The 22,803-nt window shown below is 58.4% G+C and overlaps 1 protein-coding gene across 5 annotated transcripts in view; it reads left to right on the plus strand.

The window, feature by feature from the left end:
- The window catches only part of NFATC1 (nuclear factor of activated T cells 1), a gene marked incomplete at both ends in the record, with an annotated part of 100,798 nt that overhangs the window by 24,724 nt on the left and 53,271 nt on the right, over positions 1-22,803 (plus strand). For all 5 annotated transcript variants that reach the window (XM_079717388.1, XM_079717391.1, XM_079717389.1 and 2 more), the window contains 3 exons: positions 6,714-6,873; positions 19,408-19,610; positions 21,553-21,725. In XM_079717388.1, the coding sequence (XP_079573514.1) occupies positions 6,714-6,873; positions 19,408-19,610; positions 21,553-21,725 (536 nt within the window). The remainder of the gene's footprint in view (positions 1-6,713; positions 6,874-19,407; positions 19,611-21,552; positions 21,726-22,803) is intronic.

The following is a 22,803-nucleotide window of genomic DNA, read 5'->3' on the forward strand; positions in this document are numbered from 1 at the left end:
TTACTTTGCGGTAAATCCCAGACCTCGTCAAGTCTTACCCATCGATATTCAGCGTGTCTTTCAGAGATGGGGGCTCAGTTTTAGAAACGAATCATGACACCGGTAGATACCGTACCCGACACTGATATGCGATTTAAGAGAATCCCTTGGTATCACCGAGCAAGTGTCCAGACTCCCCTGACGTACTTTCTCCAAGGTGGTCGGATTCCAACTCCAGGCCTCCCGATCGGCTCAGGTGCAGAAATCTCTGTCTTCCCTGCACTCAGCTGTAGGGGGCTCGGCAGGCCCCAGTCCGGGTCACCTGGCACACTCCTCTGTCCCTGGTGTTCGCGGGTTTTCCTCGAATTGGTGCAGAATTGGGTCCTTGCTGGGATCTGGCTCCGAGTTTTGACGAAATGGTGCGTGCCGTTCCCTCAGAGGCGGGTTCTGGCGTCTCCGTGGTGGTAGCGGTGGCCGAGGAAGTGGTTTAAATGGAGAGGCCTGGGGTGAGCAGGTCCGGCCCGAGCCCCGCCCCACTGGCCATCGGGAGCACAGAGGGGTGGTCGGGACTGAGTGAGGCTGTCCGGAGCCTGGAGCCCTGGGCCCTGCCACGACCTTGGTTTTGAATCAGTGCGAATGGCCGCCGTCCGTCTGTGTCCCTGCGGTCAGCCGCGCTCCAAGCTGGGTCTCCTGTGCTGGAGAAACATGTCATGGGCAGGCTGCCCCCGCGGAGACTGGCGGGTCAGCTGGTGTCCCTGGGTCCTGCTCAGGGGTGGGTTTGGTTGGTATCGAGGCGTGTGCAGGCAGTCGGTGGTGCCGAGGTCAGAGCTGCAGTCTCATAAACACCTGCTCCGGGGCGGCACAGCTTTTGCTGAAGTGCGGGAGGCTGTCTGTGAAATCCTTTGTGTGCTGGAAAGACTGCCCTGGACTCGCGGGTACCCAGGGAAGCCCCGAGCGGGTGACCACAGTGGCCGGGCAGGGAGGAGGGGCCCCGGGCAGCTGGGGCAGGGCCTGGATTGGGGCGGGAGACACGGGCTGAGAGAAGTTCAGGTTCGTCTCGGGCTCTGCATGCCCGTGGCGAGGTGGGCTTCAGGCTCCAGGCCGTGAACTAAGCGTCAGAAAAGATCCTTCACCCTTTTCCCACATGAAGGAAGCACAGAGATTCAATAGGACATGAAAGGCTTTCTGGTGGGAAGTGGATGGTGGCAGCAGCTCCAAGAGCAGGGGATTCAGATTGGGGCCCCGGGGGGCTCCCCGATGGAGGTCGTGTGACTCCCTTCCTTGTGTCACATGAGCCGGCGTCCCCAGCCTGGAGGCCAAGGCCGGCCAGGCCAAGCCAGGCTGCTTAACACCCACTCACAGCGGGGCTCCTGGTGGCTCGGGGAGGCCATGGGCCTGGTCCACCCCTCGGCCCGGGGGGCGGGGTGATGGTGCCAGTGGTAACAGGTGGAAACCGCAGACACTCAGCACCGATGGGGCACCAGCGTCGCTCCTCGGCGGGGGGTGGGGGGGGTGAGTCGCGGCCTCCAGCCTCTTCTTTTTTTGTTGTTTTTTTTTTTTTTGGCCACGAGGCATGTGGGCTCTTAGCTCCCTGTCCAGGAATTGAACCCACACCCGCTGCATTGGAAGGTGAAGTCTTAACCACTGGACCACCAGGGAAGTCCCCAGGCTCTTCTTCTTTAAACGAGAGCAAAAGGAACGTGATTCAGGTCCTTACGTACCGAGTGCACAACAGCCATTTAGAAAAACCTATTTGCAAGAATTCCAGACTCACAGAGAGTTGCAGAGAGATCTGTGTCCGCTTCAGCCAGTGTCCCCACCAATGACAAGCTGATATTAAGGACAGTGGCCGTCATCCCGGAGTGGCCTTTGGAGACCCCGAAGGAGCTGGAGTTGGGGTGTGGGGGGCCTGGAGTCCCACGTTGCCAGTTAGTCAAATACGTGTAAGAGGTCAGGGGACGCTTGAGAGGCCTGGAGACTTTCAGAGATGTTACCACTGGGGGTTCAGAGTGTTTCAGTTTATTGTTACCACGTGATGGGTGCGTGTTACAGTGTTACAGGAAGATGCAGCCTCAGAGTGCCCTTCCCTGTGTGGTTTGGCAAAGATTAAATCCATCGGGCCCTGTGTTGGCGAGGCCGTGCAGGGGACCTGACCCCCGGGAGGTGTCAGGAGCCCCAAGTGTTCATGCTCTTTGACGGAGGCTGTGGATCTGTGCTGAGGAAATGACCAGAAAGGCCACCAGGGTGTCACGCTGGATGTTCACATCTCTAGTATTGATAAGGGCAACAAATTGGGAGCAACCCACAAGTCCATCCACAGAGCACTGATAGTCATCTACAGGACAAGATGTGGCGCTGAGATCAAACCATTTTTGAACAATATGCTAAAATGCTCAGCATGTGATCTTTACATGAAAAAAGCCAGGGTATCACACTATATATTTTATTTTGTTAAGATCTATCCCTTTTGTGTAAAAATACTTACAGATATATGCCCAGCTGTGGAGGTAATTTCTCTGGTTGATTATGAGATACATACGTGAGTGTATGGAGAGAAGGTAAAATAGCTTATGTTTGTACAGATCAGCTGCATCTTAGATTCGAATTTAACCGTGTGTTGTCTTGGCTGCATTGAGTGTGACTTTTTAAAAAATCAAATTAAGTTGGAGGTGAGTTTGAAGTTATTCAGCAGCCCTGGGCTGAGGCCATGAGAGAACTCTCCTGATGTGGTCCCCGTGGCGGCTCCTCTCCGGGTCGTTGGTGACCCCCAGGAATGACGCTCCGGCTGCAGGGCCCGTGACGGGGTTGCGTTGGGACAGCGCAGCCATGAATCACCGTCCTCGCAGCAGGGGCCGCTGCGTCTTGGAACATTCCTTCCAGTCTTAGGCCTTTTCTCTGAATCAGAGATACATTTACATTTTTTTGTGGTGCTGCCAAACTCATGTTGAAAATTTCCAACCCCAAACAATAATTTTAATCGTCTATATTACAGTATTTATTTTGTGGACCATTCTAAGTTGAAACTGTGCACACACTGTGTTGCTGGCTTTGTCCGTGATTCAGGAGCCAGGTATTTCCCCAGATCTGTTCCTCTGTCGTGTTCAAGTGCAGGACGGCTCAGAAGACGCTTGCCCTGCGCGGACGGCGAGGGCTTGCACTCTCCATCCTTCCTTTCTTCCCTTTCCGTCGCACACTCTCGTTTTTTAATTTCCTGGGAGTCAGGTGGACCTAACTTTTATTTTGTTTTTCATTTGTTTCTTTTCTATTTGCAGCAAAGGACAGTCTTTTCACTTAGATCAACAGTATGTATAAGATAACAGAACAGATTAGTACGTTGGATATTCTAAACGGAGACGTGGTCCCCTCTGGGCGGGGTGTGCTGAGCTGGGCAGTTTGTCTGGGGGTCGGGAGCAGCTCCCGTAAGATGCTGGTTACCGAGGGCCGACCTCGCACTCGGAGCCCGTGGCTTGCAGGTCCTTCTTCCCGGCGGTGTGGCCGCATGTGTCGCTGATAACCACGGCAAGAAAGTGCCTCTGAGCACCACAGCCCGGGAGACTGGTAAACGCATCACGGAGCTTCGCCCACCAGGAAAACTCCCATTCGATTGCTGTTTAACGTTTCTCAGAAGCCACCTGACATTGGTGGGGGTGGCAGGGGGCTCCTGCGCTCAGCCCGTGACTCGGGCGTTTCCCTTCTCTGGGCATCTCGGAATCTCCGCGCACACACGTGTCCGTCCCATTCTTCTTGGTCACGTCGTCTTGAGTTTTCCAAGGCTGTACTTAGTGAGAACCGGGGGGCGGGGGGGCATCTTGTTGACATGGAATCAAAATGTAGACAGCAGACGGGGGCCCGGGGGGTGGGCGATGAGCAGTCCCACCCGCCTGCGGTCTCACTTCCTGAAGAAACCTGGGTTTAGGTTGGCCGTTGAATAGAGGGTTTTCAAGTGCAAGTTGGTCCTGGAATCCCACACGTAGTCTGGCGGAGGGGCTTCCCAGGGTTGGAAGGCCTCCCATGCAGACGGTGATTTTAGGGCCCAGCAGGGTGGACACAGGGGCTGAGGGACACACTCCAAAGCGGCCTCTGTGCCTGCACGGAGGTCCTGGCCCCGGGGAGGTGCTGGCGTCTGACTGTAGGACAGGCCCACTTCACTGTATCTGCGGCAGATTCCAGTTAGGATTTTTTTTTTTTTTTTTTTTTAGTTTCTGCTTTATAACAAAGTGAATCAGTCATACATATACATCTGTTCCCACATCCCTTCCCCCTTGTGTCTCCGTCCCTCCCACCCTCCCCATCCCACCCCTCCAGGTGGTCACAAAGCACCGAGCTGATCTCCCTGTGCTCTGCGGCTGCTTCCCACTAGCTATCTACTTTACGTTTGGTAGTGTATATATGTCCATGCCTCTCTTTCGCTTTGTCACAGCTTACCCTTCCCCCTCCCCATATCCTCAAGTCCATTCTCAAGTAGGTCTGTGTCTTTATTCCTGTTTTACCCCTAGGTTCTTCATGACATTTTTTTTTCTTAAATTCCATATATATGTGTTAGCATACGGTATTTGTCTTTCTCTACTAGGCATATACCCTGAGAAAACCATAATTCAAAAAGAGACATGTACCAAAATGTTCATTGCAGCTCTATTCACAATAGCCCGGAGATGGAAACAACCTAAGTGTCCATCATTGGATGAATGGATAAAGAAGATGTGGCACATATGCACAATGGAATATTACTCAGCCATAAAAAGAAACGAAACTGAGCTATTTGTAATGAGGTGGATAGACCTAGAGTCTGTCATACAGAGTGAAGTAAGTCCAGCTAGGATTTTAAATTTCTCACTGCCTCGACACAGACGCAGCCTCTTCTCACGTTAGAGCCTTTGATTTGCTGCTCGAAGGTCGAGCTCAGCCCCACTGGGAGGCCCGTCTGCCCGGGTGGCATCGGGGCTGGCGGTGTCCCTGGGAGCCAGTGAAGACTTTATAGTGGGATGTGGTGTGCGCGGCCTGCGTCCCGCCAGGCTCTCAGCACCGCCGCGTGCTCTCAGAGGGGCCCAGTGGGTGGGGCTGCAGAACCCGAGGGTGGACAGGGTGCCCGCAAAGCTGACTCAGCAGTAACTGCACGTGCATGGCGAGATGATTCCGTTTCTACCGTCACTAGAAAACCACGAATGCCCCCAAAATATACTGTCCTTTCCAGGAGTATTTTGCACGTTTTTTAGAAATTACATGTTTGATTCCAATTCACGCTGATTTCTGGGCTTTTTCTCCTTTCAAAAAGTACCTTTATTCTATCTATTGTTTTGTGTTTTAAAAATCACCCCGATTCATCGTCTGAGATGAGACGGAGCAGCTGGGGGACGTTTTGGGGAAGCAGTGGTCCGACTCCTTCCAGGCTGAGACGCCACGAGCACTGCGTCCGTGTGTCTGGGCCTCTGAACAAAACCCACCCTTCCCAGCCACCTGTCCCAAACAAGCCGCCAGCATGCACGGTGTCTCTGCTGCACGTGCGGAAATGAACACATCAGTGACAGGTGGAGCGGGGCGAGAGGACAGTGGCGCCCAGACGGCGGAGACTCCGGGAGCGAAGGCACCTTCGGGGCTGTGTGCGGAGGGCGAGAGCTGGGCGCCTCCCGTCCACCTCTGCGGGGGCAGGGGGTCCTCACACTGCTCCCGCCCTGCACCCCTCCTGGCCGGCCCTGGCTTGGCTTCCAGACACCTCTGAGGTCTGACGAGCAGCATCTCTGTTGGGCCAGGCTCTGCATCCGAGAGGGGAAGGGGAGGGGCTGTCACCGTGGGGACCCAGAGCCACACCCCCCCGCACGGGGCTCTCGTTGGAGGAAGGCAGCGGGTGGGCCAGACCCCAGCTCCTGTGAGGGCCTGGCGGCCTCTGCCTGTGGGCCGTGGCTTTTGGGGGCCAGCCTTTTGTCTGTTTACAGGGCAGGACCCTGAAGCACGCTCTGTAGGGAGAGCAGGACCTTTGGCCTCACGTGCACCTGGTTTCAGGTGGCAAATGGCCTCCATCTCCCATCTGTACAGTGAGGCTGTCAGTGCCCCAGAGACTGAGGTGGTCGTGGGCCCCGTGGACCCCTCGGGCAGGGCCCGGCTCACTCCCCTCTTCAGCCTCCAAGTGACAAACCCGGCTTGCAAATCTGCCTTGGGCCCCAGGGCCGCTCCCTTGGTTCTGTGGATCTTTGGCTGCAGCTCACTCGTGCCCTGGGTGGGCGGCTGCCCAGTTGTCATGCACGGATCACGGGATGTAGGGGGCTGGGCAGGATTGGGCAAACCCGCCATTTTATCAGGGGCCCGGCAGCACCCCCGACGGTTCACTCCTGCCCGCAGCCAGCGTGCGTGGGACAGAGGGGATCGGAACCGGGCCGCCCAGTTCTGAGGCCAGGCTGACACAACTGTGATTCTGAAAAGGTCTTTAATTCTGGAGCCTATCTTATTAGGGAGGTTAAATAATTTAGAGGCCTGTCATGAAGGAAGGAAAATATTTTAAGGTCGTGCGGGAAAATGTTTCCATCTTATTCAGAAGCTCGTCATGAAGGCCCGACAAGGCTCTGGGCGTCCATCACGATCGGGTTGCCATTGGCTGTGTCAGGCCATTATCCTTATCGATGAGAATTTCAGATGCAAGCCTGGCAGGATGAGCTGCTTCTCAGGGCCCCAGAGTCTTCGGTGGGTCTGTGGTCTGCGGGAAGCCGTGGCATGAATGTTTAATGCTCTGTGTTCCCTTTCAGCCCGTCTCTCCCTGCCCTCGACTGGCAGCTGCCGTCACACTCAGGACCGTACGAGCTGAGGATCGAGGTGCAGCCCAAGTCTCACCACAGAGCTCATTACGAGACGGAGGGGAGCCGGGGGGCCGTGAAGGCGTTGGCCGGAGGACACCCCAGTGTGCAGGTACCCACTGTGCTCCGACCCCACGTCCTGTCCCTGCTGCAGGGGCAGCAGCTGGGGCTGGTTTAATCCAAAGGCCACTTTGCGGTAACAGCTAACAGCGCCTTTCATTTTCTGTCTTTTTTTTTTTCCCTAAAATTCTCATCTCCCAACCAGTTTAGCTAAATATTTTATACACAGTCAAGTCCCAGCTTTCTCCTCAATACCTATAATGGTACAATGAGAGTACCTGCTCTACTTGCTTCTGGAGCTCATAGATCGGCTGTAATCGTTACACCTGAGGTTCCTCTTTGGTGAAACTGCTCTGGGGGAGCAGGCGATACCCTGAAGATCGTGGGGGCGTGACCAGCCCGGCGGGGTTGGGAGGACTCCTCTGGATGGTGTTCAACTAGGAGGCAGAACGGCTGTAGCTTTTGCTTGTGTTTCCTGGTGGGTAACTGAGGTGACCTCGGTACAGCCTGGCTACTGCTTTGTCCCGATGGACAATGCCCTTTATCCCCATGTGTCCCTGAGTGGTCATGTTTGACTCGGAAAAGATGGGAAAGAGGGAAAAGAGAAGGCAAGGGGAGACAGTGTGTCCAAGAAGATGCCCTGGGCCACCTTGAGGGTCCATCTCGCTGCCTGGATGGTGGCCAGTGGGCAGTGTGGCCTGGGGGCTGCTGTCTAGACCTCGTAGTAGACTTGACCTTGGTGCTATTTCGTTTTAAGGTGTCCTGGAATAGGAAAATTTAAAAGAAAAGAAATATACCTTTGAAATAAAAGTGCTTTATTTTTGAGGACCTTTTCTTTAACAAATCTGTAGAAATAGGTGTTCAGGGTTATTAGAACCAAGGCCTGAAGCTCCTGCTGAGAAGCTGCCCCTCGATTCTGATCCAGCTGCGCTGCATTTTGTCCGTCGTTCTGCCGCAGAGGTTCCACGGCGTACGCCACACGCTGGGTGCCGTGCACGCCACACACGGACAGGCAGGGGACTCCTCCTGGGGCCCCTGCTCTGGGGAGAGTCAGAGAATCGAACCCAGGGGCCCTGTGCCCTCTCCAGCCCCAAGGGGAATGGAGCCCACCTCTGCCCAGCCCTCTGCTGAGAATTAGCCCCATCCCCCAGATCTCAGATGGGGACAGATGGGAAGAGCATGCAGCCCTGCTCTGCCCGCAGCCGCTGTTCCCCTCCCGCGTTGGCCGTGGCCGCCCACCTCCTGGGGCTGCTTCCCCAAACGTGGCCACCATCCTTGTAGCACGTCTCCCCGCGGCCGTCAACAGAGCCTCGACCAAGGTCTCCTTGGGCCACGTTAAGATTTGTCCAAAGCGAAGCCCGTCTGCACGGCTGCTGCCTCTGGTTCGGGGTTTTCAGAGGCTACTTTTAAAGAGTCCGTTCTTTCCTCTCTGAAGCTTTGGACCCTTTGAGGTGGTGGTTCCCAAAGTAAGCCTCCCCAGTGTCCCTTAGAGATGCGATTCTCTGGCCCACGCACCCCACTGGGCCCTGAGTCTGCTGACCAGCCCCAGCACTGGAGTGCCGGCTGGGACCCGCCACTTTGCTTCTCAGCTGGGGACAGGAGGAGTGGGGACCTGCCGTGGGGTGTCGGGGCCGGGGTGGCATCAAGGAGGGGCTGCTCCGGCCTCGCAGGGGGCCAGCGGGGCTCTGTCGGGGTGGCTCCGGGTGCCGCTCCCCAGCCTCACACACCCCGGGGGAGATGGGTGTACTTGGCGTCAGAGTCAACGTGTTCAGAGCTGGTGTCCAGGCCGCACCCGCCATCCCAAACCTGTCGCCCTCCTCCAGCCCAGGAGGTAAACGTGAACTCGCGGACAGGCTATCCTGCAGGCATTGGCATTTGGTCACACGTGTCACCTCATCAGCCCAGCGTCTCCCACCAAACCCCTGTGATGTGACCTGTGACTGTCCCCTTGGACGCAAGTTTGCCTTCTTGCCCCGAACTGCAGCCGCACGGCGCTGATGGAGACGGTTCTCCCCCGTCTGTCTACGCCCCCGCCTGTCCAGTCCGCTCCCCAACCCTGTCATTTAGGGGATGGTGCAAGTGGAAGGGGAAGCGGCAGGGCACCCCGTGTTTGTATTTGATTCCATTTAGATAAATAACAATACAGCTTGCGAGGGCAGGAGGGCACAGAGACGAGCGCTGGTCCGCCGACGCGGCAGTCAGGGCCTGGAGTTGGCGGGGCGACGTTAGGGCGACGTCGGAGGCTGTGCGCTCGACGCCGGTTAATACCCACTTGGTTGGCCGCTTGACTTGGGAAACGTAGAGCGGGCTCAGCAGCGCCCAGCGGCCGGCGGCCCTTTCAGGTCCCCTCCCGGGCGGAGGCAGGTCGGATAATGCCTGCGCTTAGCCAAGTCCATAAACGGTGTTTAAGTCCCTTCCTGCTACGGTTTCCACTGGAAGAAAGTGTGTTGCTGCTGAATGGAAAAGACATTACAAAGGTGAGGAAGCAGACTGTTCAATAAGGAGAAATGAAAATAAAGCAGCAGAGAAATAATGGCCCAAAGCCCCCGTTTCCTGTAAATTACCTTGGCGAGGTCAGGGAGCCTCGTGCCCCTTGGACACCCCTGTCGTGAGATGCACAGCGCGGGGCTGAGGCCCTGAGCGAGGGCCGTTCCTGTCCTTGGCCTGGTGGCTGTGGCCCTGGGGACGAGGGCGTGCCCCGCCTCTTCTGGGGGCACAAGGATCCCACCCCCTGCAGGGTCCCAGCGCCGCGCTCCCGTCCCGCCGGGCAGGTGTCTTGGGCCCAGGGCAGTGTTAATCTCTCAGTGTAGATGAGGTGGAGAGGACTGGGACTGGTGGAGGGATTCTGAAGCTTGAAGCCGCGTTGGAAACATCTTAAGAGTGAATCCTCCAAAATTATTTCGAGCTCAGTGATGGCAGGATGGGCGGGGCTGCCTCTGGGTTTAAGCAGAATGAAGGCCCCTCCCCCTGCCACACAGCTGAACCTCGAGAGGAAACCAGGCCCAACAGAAATGTCAGCCTCTATCAGCATTCCTCCTGCAAGAGGGCTGGTACTGGAGAGTTCTCTGATCTGTCTGCCGTAGACGGAGTCTGTGTGCAAGGTGAAGTGAGCAGGTAGACAGAGGGGCTTTGGGGTTTGTTTTCTTCTTCAGTTAGTGGAGCACAAACTGGATAAAAATAGAATTTGCACATAATTGTAAAACAGATGAAAACAGAAAGCTCTCTCAGTTGCCGTGAAAGCCCAGTAACCACAGAGTTTTATTCTGCGCTGTGAGTTATTTTAGCACATCCTCTGACCCCAGCGGCTCCCCGGAGCCTCAGCCACAGGCTGATCCACACGTTGGGGAGACAGTCGCTCCCACTGGCCGTTCTGCGGTCAGCTGGTCAGAGGGAAGCCGGGTTTTGGTTCCGGGGCATCCAGGCCGTCCCTCGGAGCCGCTGTCACATGGAGCTCAGAGGAGGCCAGCGGTCGTGTGGACTGCACCAGGGGCTTTTGCTGCCCTCCTAGGACAGCCAGCTCATCGACTTGCTTCCGCATCCCCAAGCTTGCCGTGAAGTCAGGGGCAGTGGCCTTGTGTAGGACAGAGGCCCTGCCGGGCCCAGGGAGGACTCCTGCATTTTCCAAGCATCCAAGACGCAGGGGGAGCTGCCTCCACCTCTGCGGCCCCCTCCTCTGAGTCTAGGAGACGCGACGAAATGCAGAACCTTCTTTCCAGGCAGATTCAGACTGCAATTTCAGATTAGGAAAGGACTTTGCATTCACGTGGTCTTGTCCCCCATTTTCATTTGGGGACACAGATGCGTACGGGGCTTGCCCAGCATCGTTCGGGGGCTGGTGCCAGGAGTGAGCGTCGCAGACCGTCCACCACCCAGACTCTCCAGGGTCCTTGACGGCCCTGGTGGGTGTGCCCGGCGGGCGCGTCTGGGCCCCCGAGGCTGCTGTGACGGCCCTCTCGGGTGCTGGCTCGCCGCGCCCGCGGGCTGGAGCTGGGTGGGTGTGGGCCGTCCTCCTCGAGGCCCCCGTCTCCACCGGCGGGTGTGCGTGTGATGCGGCCACAGCGAGTACCAGGGGCCCTGGGGTCTGTGCTGGCCTCTGCTGACTTTGTAATGATGGGACCAGGGAGGAAGGGAGTGTGGGTTTCCCTGAACTTTAAAATCGTGCCTTTTCCCCTACTGCCAAAGGATTCAGACACACGTAGAATCCTCCCGGGCAGGAGGCGTCCAGCTGGGGTCAGGGTGGGGTGTCCTGGCTCCCAGCGCCCAGGGCCCCTCGTGTCCTCGGTCCAGACCTTCTGCCACCAGCGCCCCGGGTGTGTGTGTAAATCCATGGGCTGCTCGCTGGTTTAAGATGCAGGAGCCCCGGGAGCTTCCGACGGGGATGCAAAGGCCTTTTCCAGTGGTGCCAGCAGGACAGACCGACCCGGAGCAATCAGAGCTGGTGCTTCACACCGTTGTTCTGTGTCTCCTGAGCTGCAGGGCTCACACCGACTCTCCGGCGGGATGACTGCGGGGCCCCTCCCGGCCTCCTCGGCCCGCTGGTCAGTCTGCTCTTGGGCGAGGGTCTCTGGGCGCGGCGGCCTCTCCACCCCGGGGGCCAGGTGTTCTGGGTGCGTCTGGGGGCCCCCCCTTCCGTCCGGTCTCCCAGCCCGTCCTGCTCGCACCCCGCCCCGCATCCGCGCTCAGCGCCTGGACAGCAGCGCAGCTGGCTCCCTGCCGTTGCCGTCAGTGGGTCTGGGCTGAGGAGGGAGATTCCCCCACCTTCTCCCTGGGGAGGGAGAGCAGAGAGAGCCGTCGGGCTGTGTGGAGTTTGCCTTTCCACTGTTTTTGCTGATAACTCAGAGTACGCGTCCCCAAAGGGGTCCCTGGGTCCCTGTGTTCCCTCTCCCTCCGAAGAGAGAACTGCAGCTCCAGGAGGCCGACTCTGTTCACTTCGTTTTTCTGCTTTTCTTTCCTGCTGTGTCCCCGTCTCCCTTCTACCCTCCCGGGCTGTTGTCCAGGCCTGCCCGCTGCGCTGCATCCCTGAAGCCTGGTCCCCGTCCCGAGGGCAGAGGTCCCTTCTGGGAAGGTCCCCGGTTCCTGCCGCCCCGTGGGGGCTGGGGGAGTGGGCTGGGGGTCGTCACGATCTCTGACCCAGGGGTCAAAGGATGAAGCTCTGTTTACCCAGTTACCAAAATAACCGGCTCGATAGCATCTAGCCCGTCACACAGGAGGCCAGGCCTGTGTGAATAATTAATAGGTCGCAGAAACGTGAGACTCGGTGGAGGCCTGTCAATTCCTAAACAGCACCTTAGGTTTGTAATTTGTGTTCCTGCCAGTTATGAGTGACCAGTGTAACCCCTGTCCGGCCGGGTGACTGGCGGGGAGATGCGGGGGCCACCCTGGCCCAGGCAGTGGGGACCGGGAGGCCGGGCTGGCCCGAGGGAGGGTCCCGGCCCCGGCCTCGTGCCCTGCGTGGTGCAGGGGCCTCTCTTTAGGGTGGTCGGCTTTGAGGCTCAGGTTTGCCCCCGTAGGCCAGGACAGGTATTTTTCTATGATGTAAGACGTCTGAGCCGACACCGAGGAAGGCACACGCCAGGAACCAGTCATCCTCTCCAGATCGTTACAGTCAGCCAGTCGGCTGTTATCACTTTTCGTTTCCTGTAGCACCCCGCACCCCTGGGTCCAGAAGCATCCGCATTTCAAGAAACAGGCTTCCTGGGGGTGTCTGAATACTGCGGACGCACAGCAGTGCTTTCTTTTATCTGGGGTCCGCGGCGTGTTCTGTTTTACCCAAAGCTTTGCTCCATTTTTTCTTATGGAAACTGGATTGAGACAGGATCGTTAACCTGGAAGCCGAGGTTTTCACAAAAGCCAGAGACATAGACGCTAGTGGAAGGAATTCCTTGGTCCCACTGAGGAGCTGAGGGTCAGAACCACCCGGTACCAGCAGCCCGGCCCCAGCCCAGACCCCACCCCCTGCCCCAGGAGCCGAGACAGCTTTCGGACGCAGGGCTGACCCTAGCCCGGACCCCGGTCGTCCGGCAGCCAAACGCTGCTGACCTGCCCGTGGGGCTGATTAATCTTTTATGGGGCAGCTGGGCAGCGGGCAGCTGCCTCCTGCTCTTCCAGCAGCGTCCGGGCAGGTGGCCGTTGCCTTCTGGGCCGGCCGCACACACAGGCCTGGACAGTCTCGCTCTTTGTAGACACACCTGTGTCGCGGGAGCTGCTGCCATGGTTCCCGCGACACAGTGGGCTCTGCGGAAGCTCAGGGGCCCGAGCGGGGGGTTTGCCATTTATGTTCCACCCAAAGCAAAGAGGTGCCTGTGCCTGTGCCTGCGTGGTCTTGGTAAGGGTGTTCAGGGGAGTCGCACCGTGTCAGCACGAGGATGCAGTGAAGTTGCCAGTAATAATAATAGGAAAGATAGCTGGGGTTTTGTCGCTGTCTGCCGACACACGGCACAGACACTCGATCTCAGGTACGGCACATTGGTTTTTAAACACCTGTTTTCGAGTTTCATTGGGCAGCAGAACTGAGGACAGCGCAGTTCAAGTTTTCCTGCAGCCGATACAGTCACTGGGGGATAAAGTCCGCGAGTAGCTCAGCAGTGGAAACCTTTGCAGGGCAATAAACAACATCGTCAGCCTCCAAAAATCTTCTAATTCAAGAGCTTTGGCTTCTGTGTTCCAGGCTGCGGAAATTTTAGAATAAAAGCCGCCTCGGGCACAGAACCTCTGATGACTGTCCATAATTCTGCTGTGGTTTCTGCATTATCCCAGGATGTTTTCCTGATGTCTTTTGAGGGCAGAGCCGTGTGCCGGACCGTCTCAGTTCAGAGCTGTGCGTCGGCACTGCGGCCCCATCGCAGCTGCCAGAACACTCACACGCGCTGCAGGTGGGAGGGGCGTGCCAGACGGTGTAACGGAGAGAATGGTGAGAGACCACCGTCTTTGATAAAAACGACAAAATAGGGAAATCCGTGGCCCTGGCCGGCCCTCCCCTCTGACCGGGGGCTCCATGGTCTCCTGGGGGCCACACCACGGGTGGCTGAGTCACGGATGCCCAGTACCCTCAGCTGGGGGATGGCCCGGTGGGAGATCCCCGCCCCGTTTGCTTCGGGGCCGGGTCTCCCTCCCGCTGGCAGCCCCCAGCCTGTTGCCCCGTGCAGAGCCCTGTCCTTCGTCTTCGGGCCAAGCTCTCCCCAGGGAGGGTCTTCCGGGCGTCGTCCTCCTGGGGTACCGCCCAGCACAGGGACGTAGGGAGGTGCGCCCGCTGCGCAGCCTGCCCTCCGTGGGCAGGAGGAGGACAGGAGCCAGGGAGGGCACGCCGGCCCGAGCTCTGGGGCCCAGTGTCTGCGCCCGGTTCGCAGGTGGATGGCTCCCAGCAGCGACCCCGTGTCCAGGTCCTCCTGGACACCCCCTCCCCTGCTGTGCTTTGCAGACGGCTCTGTCTCCGGGGGGCGCTCTGGATTGGGGGGTGCTGGCTCCCTGAGCACTGCCCCTACCCCGCACGCAGCTGCGGAGCCACGAGCACCCTGTCTGCACACTCGAGGGTGGGGCGGCGTGGCCTCGCCGAGCCGGGCTTCCAGTCTCCTTCTCCTGCACGGGACGCTGGGCTCTGGTCAGCACAGGTGGCCAGCTCGGCCGTGCTGTGGGCCGGGCCCCGCCCAGCGGGACTCATGATCGTGCCGTGGCTGGCGGTGGTGGCCGTCCCCTCAGCAGCAGCTGGTGCCAGGGCGGGGCTGGCCCGACGGCAGGCCGGTGACCGTCGCGTGGGCGTGTGGGTGTATGGCAGGCAGCGCCCTCGGCCCGCACAGTGCCTCCGTCAGCCCTCGTCCGGGCCCTGCCCGAGGCCGCCCTTTGGGCGCTGGGGATAAACACCAAGGGCCAGGCCCTCTGCCTGCCCCGTATGCCTGGGGGGGTGGCCACTGCCCCCGTCCGTCGTGCAGTGTTTCCAGTGAGTTCAGAGAGGCCGTCCGGGGAAGGAGGGCTCGGGAGCACAGCCTTGGCCCTGCCCGCCTGAGGTCTGGTCTGCTGTGAGCTGACCGCGTGCCCTGGGCCCGTCCTCGCTCCCGGGCCGGGGCGGGCGGCGCCCTGCGGGGAAAGCTGTCCTGTGGTTTTGGAGACTGAACGCTCACACGATGCAGTCTCTTAAGTTAATCCAGTACTGGGAAAATTGGGGTTGAAAAAAGTGGAACCAGCTTGTGAGCTGGATTTTTTCCTTCCTGCAGAGTTCCTTTGGGTATTGTGTAAAGATGCAAATTTTACATCTGGGTTAAATGCATGATTTCCCTTTAAATTGCCTGCTGCGCTGTGCACAAGGATCTCTTGCTCGGTGTATGTTTGTACCATCTCAGCACTTAGTGGGAAGTGATTTCCCTCGATTAGCTGGTCCTCTGTACGACGCCCCTGCCCCTGCGGGCTCACGCTGTGGGAATCTCAGCACCGAGTCAGTTCGGCCTCGGTCATTCCCTGCGCCCGTCATCCTGCCGTGCGAGTGCGAAGGTGAGCGTAGCAGCTAAAAACAAACATTTTTATGTGTAGGAAACTCACCAGGTCTTACACCTTGAAAATGGAATAGCACGTTTTGTTTAGTTTAGGTTGAAGCAAAGAGAGGTCATTGTTATGACAGGTAATTTTATAAATATTATTTTGACAGACAGTAGAACGTGCCAGGGACAGAAAACCCACGCAGTGGAACATGTGAAGTATTTAAATTACTTCTCTTACAGTGAACTTCGTGTTTTAAATAATAGATGTTTATCTTCCAGGTTAAACCTTAAGTATTCCCATTTTCACTGAAATGGCATGTTTTTAAAAAGGCAAAGTTACTCCCACAGTCCGCTGCATCCTACGTGCCGTCAGAGCAGGGCCCCAGTGTGAGTCCCGTGGGATTTGAAATTGTCATTTTCAAGTCGTCTGACCCTGGCCAGGCCGTGTGCCGGCCTGGGGTCTGGGAGGAATACGCCTTGGCCACACAAGAGACAGTCTTAGCCAAAGACTCATTTACATATTCTTGTATTAAATGTCACAAAATGGAATAGTAAGAGGCAAGATTTGTTTCTTCATCAGTCTCTGATTTTATTTTTACATTTCCTGTTTTAAAAATGTAGGTCAAGTCCAGCACAGAGTACAGGTTTCTTAGGAGGTTCGTTAAATTGGCAAAAGACTGGACTCACGCTCCCCAGCAGGGAGAAGTTGGGTGGACCCGGCAAGCTGGTCCTGCTTCCCCCCTAACTGAACTCTGTGTGTGTGGAGATGCTCATGTGTCCACACAGGGAAAAAGCTCTTCAGTTCAAACAGGAGAGGCATCTTGTTTCTTCAGAATTAAGCCATGTTAGCAGGACCCACCTTGAAATGAGCATCAGGCGCTGGGTGGCTCCTGGCGGGTTCTCTGTGTGGTGGCCTTAGAGCAGGAAAGGCTCTGCATTGGCCTTGAGAGAGGCACAGCAGGCCAGGAGGACAGCGAGTGGACTTGTGGGTCTCTCAGTAAACTTGATGCTTCCTCCAGTTCTCTGCTCGCCACGGCCACTCGGGTTCAGCCGCAGGCCTGAGACCGACTCCCCTCCTCTGTGCACATGCCCGTCAGACACTCATCTGGTCCATATGGGCCAGACACCTGTGGGTCAGGGTGAAAGCTCGATTATTTTAATAGGAAAGAACCACTTTGAATATGAGCACATCCATGGGTGCTTGGAACCACGTCACAGATGAAAACGATAAAAATAGGGAGCCTGACGCACGAAACTCTTGCTGCCAGCCAGGAAATAAGATCTTCCCAACCAACTACGGAATTCCAGAGCAAGTCTGGAGAGCGTGTGTGTGTGTGTGTGTGTGTGTGTGTGTGCGTGCGTGTGTCTGAGTGTGAATGTGCATGTGTGTCGGTGTGTGCTGCGTGTGCGTCCATGCACACCTGTCCTACATGGAGCTCCTCCTCGTCTCCAGAAAATCTCAAGGGTGATGTTTCAGAGCCCCCGGGGGGCCACTCCACAGCCTGTGACAAACACGGGCTGTTAAATATTAATCGGGTGCTACAGAAGGCTCCGGAGATGTCCACAGACACCAGACACCCGTGGTGAGCTTGTGTGGGAGCCTCAGAGCTGCTGGATGTTCACCTGAAGCTGTAAATCCATTCATCGGGGGCTGCGGTCCAGCAGCGGTCAGTCCTGGCTCACGGCCTGCTGTCTCCTATCCACAGTTGCGACACCACGCAGACCCTGTTGGCCGGGAGACGGGGCGGGCTGGAAGGAGCCGCTGACCCTGCGGGGGGCCCCGCCCTAATAAGGCGCCACCTGGATCCCTCGTCTGGCCCGGCTCTCAGCCCCGCCAGCGGCCTGGCGCCCAGGCACATCCTTCTCGGGGGCCCCAAGTGGGTGGCACGCGGGCCCTGGCACTCTGCTTGCTGAGTGCCTGTGAGTCTCCCGTGAACAGCCTGTCATTGTTTGGGACTGTCTTCTGAGCTCTGAAAATTTATAAGTGACTTCATCTCGTAATTAAGTGAAGTCGGCGCAGTAGCTGGGTCTTTGTCAGTGCGGCTTTGATGAACGGTTCACTGCTGATTTGAACCACGCTTGAAACAGCAGGCGCTCGCTTCTCTGGGTTGAAGAGACATTTGTTCCCAAACGCGGGGACGGAGGAGAGCTCAGGGAGGCCACAGTGGAGTGGGGGGGACGAGGCGGGTGCTGCTAACTGGATGTCATAGAAAGAAATGGAAAACCAGCCAGGGCAGCATATAGTGAGTTCTCTGCAAGGAAGACAGAGAGCGAGACACCCAGGGCAGAGAAAGTGCACAGCTCCCAGCACTGGACCTTCCAGCGGAATTCCGACTTACTCATCTGGACGGAGCTTCAGCTTCCATTCTAACATCCCAACTTGGAAAAATAACCCGTAGAGACGGAAGCAGGATCTCGGTCACCGTGGTCAGCTGCAGCTGTACCGGAGGTTTCCCATTTCTTTGGGTTACTGACACATGCCCCTCTTGTGCTTCCTCGGTCACCTGGCAGCCTGGCCCTTTGCGCTGTGCCCCGGCCCCCTCCGTGTCCTGAGCCAGTGCGGCTTGGAAGGTCTTGGTCATCCAGCCTGAGCTTCTTCCCCGTGGGCTGTGAAGTGACCGTCGGGGCGCCTTCTCACAGGGCAGAGATGGAGCCCGGACGGGGCTCACGGAGCGCATGGACCCGACCACAACCCCGCTGCGGGGCTGGTTCTTCCGTGGCTTCCGCTTGGCCGCAGGGCTGGGAGGGGCTTGCGACCCCCTGAGAATCCCGCGGGGGAGCAGGCAGGTCCGGGACCTGCAGGTGGCCTCGTTGGCACTGCCGTACCAGGGTCTCCGCTGCTGTGGAAGCAGTGACAGCGCTCTCGGGGACGGCACTAGTTTGGCCCATCAGACTGTGTTACAGTTGCTACCTGTTGTCAAAGCGGCTAAAATTAGTCTAGGGAGAACGTGACCACAACGCAAGAAGCAGCACAGCTGTGCTGACTGAGCCTTTCTGCTCGTGGGGCTGCCCCCCCGCGGGGGTCCTGCGTCGGGACCCTCGGGGGCTCTGGCTGGACGCAGGTCGCCTGCCTCTGCAGGAGGAGGGGGGAGCCCCAGGGGTCCTGTGGAAGCTGGGCCTGGGCCTCGCCCTGAGCTGCCTGCTTTCTTCAGGATTTGCCTCTTGAGTACGGTCAGCTGTGACCTAGACGAAGAAGGCGAGACAAATTCAGTTCTGAAAAGGACTCACCCCGAGGGAGGTAGCGGCTGGAGGCGCAGGGGCGCGAGGAGGGCTCTGACCTGCGCCCCTGGTGGTCGGCCCGGGCGCGGCCAGTGTAGGTCCTGAAATGCGGGAGCAGCGCCCTCCCAGGGGCTCCTGGTGCACGATGGGCTTGCTCCGGTTCTGGGGCCCGAGTCTCACTGGGTTTCACGCCCGCACGATCGGAACGGCCACGCGCGGCCCCCCGTGTTGGGCCTGATGCTGGCAGACGGGCCACGACCTGGGGCTCCCCGCCGCCAGTCCAGGGGCACCTGCAACGGGCACCAGGGCAGCCCGTAGCCACCACCTGGCAAGCCAGGCCGCAAAGGGCCGATGCTGTTAGTGTCTTGTTTGCAAGCGTCCTGTTTGCTGGTTTGGACTGGACTGAGCAGCGGAAAGTGGATGGCGTCCTCTTGGGCGAGTGTCTGAATTCATCAGGGGAGGCTTGTGCGGAGGGCTTGGCACTGGCCCAGCTTCGGGTGGGGCCCCACGAGCTGCTTGTGTCGCCCGCGCGTGGGCAGAGGGGTGGGCTGAGGAGGAGGCAGTGGCCCGGAGAGACCGGCTCTGCTTCCCATCTGCCCGCCCCTGCGGGTCCCCGTCGCTGTCCCGGGCACGGGGCACGTGTGCTCCTGGGATGCAGGTACACGCGTGCAGGTGTGCAGTGCACATCTGTGCGCGTGTGTTCCAGCGTGGGCAGCCACGTGTTCAGAACCGACTGCAGAGCAGAAGCCCCAGACTTTGGGGCACGAGGTGCAGGAGGGGCGGGGGGACCAGCCTCGGCCCGTGCACACTCCCCTCTGCACCAGCCTCTGCACAGGGAGCACGGTGGGTCCGGGCATCGGGGGCGCGGCGCTCACAGGCCTGTCCCCCTGTCTCCCCAGCTGCACGGCTACATGGAGAGTGAGCCGCTCACCCTGCAGCTGTTCATCGGGACAGCGGACGACCGGCTGCTGAGGCCCCACGCCTTCTACCAGGTGCACCGGATCACAGGCAAGACCGTCTCCACCACCAGCCACGAGGCCATCCTCTCCAACACCAAGGTCCTGGAAATACCGCTGCTGCCGGAGAACAACATGCGTGCAATGTAAGCCATGCCTCGGGGGCTCGGGGGGCGGAGGCGGGGGCTCCGTGGGGCACTTGCACGCCTGCATCTCCCCCCACATTTCCACAGCTCAGGGGCCCTGGGTGCCCTGGGCTTAACACCTCAGTAAACGTTACAAATATTTATGACAACGGATTTGTTTCTTCCTAGGGTTTCAGCCCCTGTGCATGTTGCCACTTTAAGTATCTCAGTGCACAGCTGTCAGTACTTCCTCCATGTGTCAACGTGGCACCCATTTATTTCTGTGAATGCACTGTGAAAGTCAGAGCAATGGTTAAAAGGCAAACATTGAAACATTAAAGAGACCGGTATGTCTGGGTCGTATTTTCAATGAGGGTTTCTGCATCTCCGATGGGACCAGCTGGAACATGCAGGTCAGATCTGACTCAGTAGTTTAGAGGTGAATTGGTTAACGAGCTGCAAGGCAATCTTCTCGTGTCCAGGTAGGGCCTGTGTTCGCGGCTTCCTGAACTGAGTGACTGCTACGTGCATTTCACTCCTGAGCTGTGAATGCAGCAGAGAAAGGAGACACGGTTGTCCCACAGGACTTGCCTCCTCCTGGGGGGCTCTGGGGCGGGGGACATAAGGCAGGAACTCATTAGCACGGGGGGCCTGTTGGAGAGTTCGGGGCCGAGTGTCTGTGGGGAGGCGGCACAGAAGCTGAGAGCTGACCCTGCAGGAAGGCAGCGAGTGCAGAGTCTCCAAGGCAGGAGTGAGTTTGGGGCGTCCGTGGGGCAGCGAGGAGCTCAGGTCTGTGGCGGGTGAGGGAGCAGGTGTGGAAGCCACATCGTGTAGAGCTTTGCATGGGATTTGGATAAGTTATTTGTAACTCATAAACCCTCTAAGTCAAAAACAAAGGGAGGGGCTTCCCTGGTGGCGCAGCGGTTGAGAATCCGCCTGCCAATGCATGAGACACAGGTTCAAGCCCTGGTCCTGGAAGATCCCACATGCCGCAGAGCAACTAAGCGCATGCACCACAACTACTGAGCCTGTGCTCTAGAGCCCACGTACCACAACTATTGAGCCTGTGAGCCACAACTGCTGAGCCCACACGCTGCAACTACTGAAGCCCAGGTGCCTTAGAGCCCGGGCTCGCAACAAAAAAAAAAAGAGAGAGCAAAAAGGAAAGGAAAGGGAAGGTCTTCTCTCCATGTTGGCTTTTCATGGATTGGGGGGAATTCATTCTAAATCCTTGGGTTTGCTTCAAGAGCTGTAATCACAGTTCCCTCGGACCAGGGCAGATGATTTGAGAGAACTGCTGGTTCCTTCAGCAGCAGCTGTTCCTTCAGTGGCTGCATTTATCACAATACCATCCAACCCAGAGATGGTGTAGACACCACGGGACTGGGACTGGCCTGGGCTCCAGGGCCAGGGCTTCCCTGCTGCTCCGGGCTGGGCTGTGGTCCTGACCTAGAGGCATCATGCGGCCTCGCTTCCTTAGCTTCTGACAGAGGGAAGGGCTGGTTTCCATCTGATGAATGACGCCTGGATTGTTCTGCTGGAGTCTGGTGTTGAATGGAACTGTTAAGTTAAATGAAATTAAGTGAAATCATATGAGGCCCTAGAAAACTCAGGATCCTGAATTAAGGGGGACGCTGCCAGAATCTTAAGTGGAAGGAGGTTTTCGGAGCCGCCGGGGGAGCCTTCCTTTGGACACTGCGTCCTGCACTGGGGCATCCACGCGAGCCCAGGGCAGTGGGGCTGGGGCTTCTGGAGCCCTGAGCGCATGGCAGCTCTGCCTGCTTGGGATCCGGGCTCCTGAGGCTGGGGCTGGCTCGTCTCCCGCTGCCTCAGCCCCAGCTCACTTGACGGGCGGGTGTCTGGCTGTCCCGGCCTCTGGCAGGGCCACAAAGATCCTTTGGTGAGCGGTCGCCCGGGATGGGGCTGGGGTCCGGGACTGAGCATAGACTCTTGTTTCCGGCAGCATTGACTGCGCCGGGATCCTGAAGCTCAGAAACTCTGACATCGAGCTCCGCAAGGGGGAGACGGACATCGGGAGGAAGAACACGCGGGTGAGGCTGGTCTTCCGCGTCCACGTCCCGCAGCCCAACGGCCGGACGCTGTCGCTGCAGGTCGCCTCCAACCCCATCGAGTGCTGTGAGTGCCGCCCCCCACCCCCTGTCTGCAGGCCGAGCAGGGCCGGTCCCTGCCGCAGGGCTCCTTTCCAGTAGCACCTGGGTTCTCGTGCGCAGCCTCTGAGCTGCGCTCGTCCCACCCACAGCACCTGCACCCTCCCGTGCAGTCACGGGAACACGTGCACCCTGGCCAGGGCGCCCGCAGCTCCTGTGCGTGCGTGGAGTGAGGGCTGCCGCCGACCCCCGGCACCTGCAGGAGGGCGTAAGAGGGAGAGGAAGTTGGTCCCCAAGTACTGAGATGTTTGCAGTGACCGAATTTGACTTAATCCCCTCACGTTTCAGGGAACTTGAGAAAGTGGCATTTTGGCCTTGAAATCTGTTGGATTGAAGGGACCTAAATTTGCAAGCCTGCCCACGTGTAACTCAGGCCTCTGTCGCTGGTGGCCCTGGCTTCACTGCCCTCGGTGTGCGTGGACAGGCCCAGGTAGTGAGATGCTGCTGGCTTGGATGCACGTGGCCACTCAGCTCCTCCAGGAGCTGGGACCGCCGAGGCCTGGGGTCAGCTTCCTCTTGCAGTGACTCTGCTCGTTTTTGTTAGCGAGTCGGGCGACCGGTTCAGCTCCGTATGGAAACCCCACGGTGCCCGCCCCCAACCCGGCTTCCGGACCCTGGGGGGACCAGAGTCTCCACTGGCCACGGCCCCAGCGAGAGCCTTTCCATCCACCCTCCTCCTTCTCTCGTCTCTGAAACACTGCCCCACCCCACCAGTGTGGGCTGTCTCAGGACACCCCGACCTCGCGGCTCGGCCGCCCACCCGTCTCAGTGGAAACGTCCTGGTTTGGTTCCCCGGCTTCTGACCTGAGCGTCGGCCAGACCTCGGCGACGGGGCATCCTCCCCCGCGGCCCCTTCTCTGCCGTGTGGTCTTTGCCTCCTTCCCAGCCCTCCCCCCGGCTGCTGCCGGACCCCCACGATGTCCAGTCTCTAGAAGTCCGTCCCCAGGCTGTGGGGTCTGCCACAGAGGGCTCTGCCCTCCTGCCCTGGGGCCCCCTCCCCGTGAGGCGGAGTGGGACCCTCCCTCTCGGGTCCCCTGGCTGTCGGG

This window comes from Hyperoodon ampullatus, assembly GCF_949752795.1.
Source record: "Hyperoodon ampullatus genome assembly, chromosome: 13".
NCBI lineage: Eukaryota > Metazoa > Chordata > Mammalia > Artiodactyla > Ziphiidae > Hyperoodon > Hyperoodon ampullatus.